General features: G+C 42.3%; 1 protein-coding gene across 1 annotated transcript; it reads left to right on the top strand.

Moving 5' to 3' along the window:
* On the top strand, nt 1-537 carry LOC106988645 (keratin-associated protein 13-1-like). Its single transcript, XM_027041805.2, has one exon. The coding sequence runs from the start codon at nt 52-54 to the stop codon at nt 535-537; it is 486 nt and encodes a 161-aa protein (XP_026897606.1). The 5' UTR covers nt 1-51.
* Nucleotides 538-2,504: the final 1,967 nt, after the last annotated feature.

Genomic DNA, 2,504 nt, shown 5'->3' with positions numbered 1-2,504 from the left:
ACCTCCGAGTCTTCTCCCTGTAACTCAGGTGAACTCACATCTCCCTTCAACATGTCCTACAGCTGCTGCTCTGGAAACTTCTCCTCCCGCTCCCTTGGGGGCTACCTGCGCTACCCAAGCTTCTCCTGTGGCTCTTCCTACCCCAGCAACCTGGTCTACCGCACTGACCTCTGCTCTCCCAGCCCCTGCCAGCTGGGCTCCTCCCTCTACAGCGGCTGTCAGGAGACCTGCTGTGAGCCCACCAGCTGCCGGACGTCCTGCGTGGTGTCCAGCCCCTGCCAGACGTCCTGCTCCCTCCCGAGGACCTCCACGTTCTGCAGCCCCTGCTGGACTGCTTACCCTGAGTCTGTGGGCTTTGGGTCCAGAAGCTGCTACTCACTGGGCTATGGATCCCAGGGCTTCAGACCTCTGGGTTATAGAGTCCATTGCTTCCCTCTGCTGGCCTATGGATCCAGATTCTGCCGCCCTAACTACTTTACCTCGAGGAGCTGTTACAGGCCAACCTGTGAATCTGGCTTCTATACATCAACTTGTTGAGGGTCCAGATGCTTTTGAGAATTGATGTCAAAGTCTCTACTTGGCACAGCCACCATTTTCATTTCCACCAATTACTACTAATCTTTTATTCCTAAATCATCAGTTTCTTGCATCATCGACTTCTGGCTGACTCTGAACTTAATGTGTATTCTCAGATTAAGTTCTAAATTCTGTACTATTCATTGAATATATGCTTCATTGAAATGCAATTGAAAATGAAAATTTTAATCTAATAAATGTATGTAATCCGGCACTCAAATATATTGTTCATCTTCTTTTTATTATTATTATTTGCTTGTAGTTGTTTGTATTTTATGGATTTGGGAGATTTAGATGAATATCAATATGACTCTGAAACCAAGTTTGTGAACTTACCACATGATAGATTTGAGCACATTTCTGTTGACATTGGATATGTTTCCTGTTGGGGGTAATCATTTCCTGGAGGTCTATATTGTACATGTCTCACTGTCAGTGGCATTTGCCTAAGAATAAAGGACATGCGTTTTTGCTGATAAAGGAACACAAAGAAATTGGTACATACACTAGAAATGCAGACAACAAGAATACGATGTAATTTATAAGGTGAGGCTACACATCGTCAGACACATACCTCAAAGTCTAGAATCTGAGTGTGGATTTTCAGCAGAAAAAAAAAATGAGCTCCCAGGTCAGGTGCTATGTATGCTCTCTGTTGGTTAGCATAAGTGCCAGGGTCTCTGCCTGCCACAGGGGAAGTGTTCCCGAGCCTTGCCTATAAACATGTGTAAGATTCACAGTGATCTTAGATGGGTAGTAACTGGGTTAAGGAAGTGTGGATAACCTCCTAATGCTTCTCCAAGGTTCAACCTGAATCAGGCAAAGAGAAACACACCCAAGCAATGTTGAACAAGCATTTATGTTTATGAGGCTTAACTTTAATCTCTGTCTCCCCAAAATAAGCTGAAGTCAGAAACCTGGGTGCAGGTGGTTTACTTGGCACAAGATCCCAGGGAGCAGGTTTGGGAGATCATGGAAGGTGAAAGAATCAGAGAGGAAAATCTCATTAAGGGACATATTTTTAGTTGTTATTACAGTGGGCAGTGGGGACCCAATCTTCCTGGGGCTTTTCAGAAATGTATACAATGACTCTTGGAATTGTCTACGCCAGGATCTGATCGATAGGTGGAAGCATTTATTCAATAGCTCCCATCTCTACCATTGGTTCGAGATTGTCCCAGATGTGTGTTAACTTCCTAGAACTTTATTCATTGTGCAAAGAAGGATTCACCGTGAGCTCCATTTGTTTTCCTGGCTGTAACCTCAGAGAAGCCCAGGTCAAGAACGAAAGATGTGCTGTGTTTGGCAGGGGAGGAACTGTCTGGGCAAAGAGGGTTGAAGTCTGCATGAAATTGTTCACCATATCTGTGCCCGGATCCAAGCGAGAGAATGAGGATATAATGGAGGACACGAGAGGTATCAGATATACCACTTCCATTTAATGTTCAAACATCCCTGTGAGAAAGATAAACATTGTCTTATAGACCTTTCCAGAGATAAGGGAATAAAAACTCCAAAGGATTAGAAGCTTGCCGAAGTTTATAAATCAAAGATCTAGCAGAATTTGATCTCCTGAAGCTCTTTTATTGTTCTTTTCTGATTTTTTTTAATATGCAACCCCTTATTTCACCAGAGTACCTCAGTACCACTTGTGCTACAGAAATTGTTTTATATGAATAGATTTCAACTCCTATGGCATCTTGTTTCATTAGCCTCATGAGCGATATGCATAATAAAGAGTAAAACTGAAAATAAATTTAGAGTTTAGAAGAAGAATCTGTAGGAAGGATGAGCTAATTTCTTTTAAAAATATGTGTATTAACTATAATACCTAATAATACACTGAGAGAGAAATATTTGATTTCCTCTCAGGAAGATATTGCTAGAAATCCTGAGTGCTATGACAATTCAGTTTAATTACCATTATT

Source organism: Acinonyx jubatus, chromosome C2 (genome assembly GCF_027475565.1).
Source record: "Acinonyx jubatus isolate Ajub_Pintada_27869175 chromosome C2, VMU_Ajub_asm_v1.0, whole genome shotgun sequence".
NCBI classification, from domain to species: Eukaryota; Metazoa; Chordata; class Mammalia; order Carnivora; family Felidae; genus Acinonyx; species Acinonyx jubatus.
This window is presented reverse-complemented; position numbering and strand designations above follow the sequence as displayed.

Bases quoted from the DNA above. Each gene is read 5' to 3' on its own strand.
- LOC106988645 (XM_027041805.2), top strand. From the start codon at position 52: ATGTCCTACAGCTGCTGCTCTGGAAACTTCTCCTCCCGCTCCCTTGGG.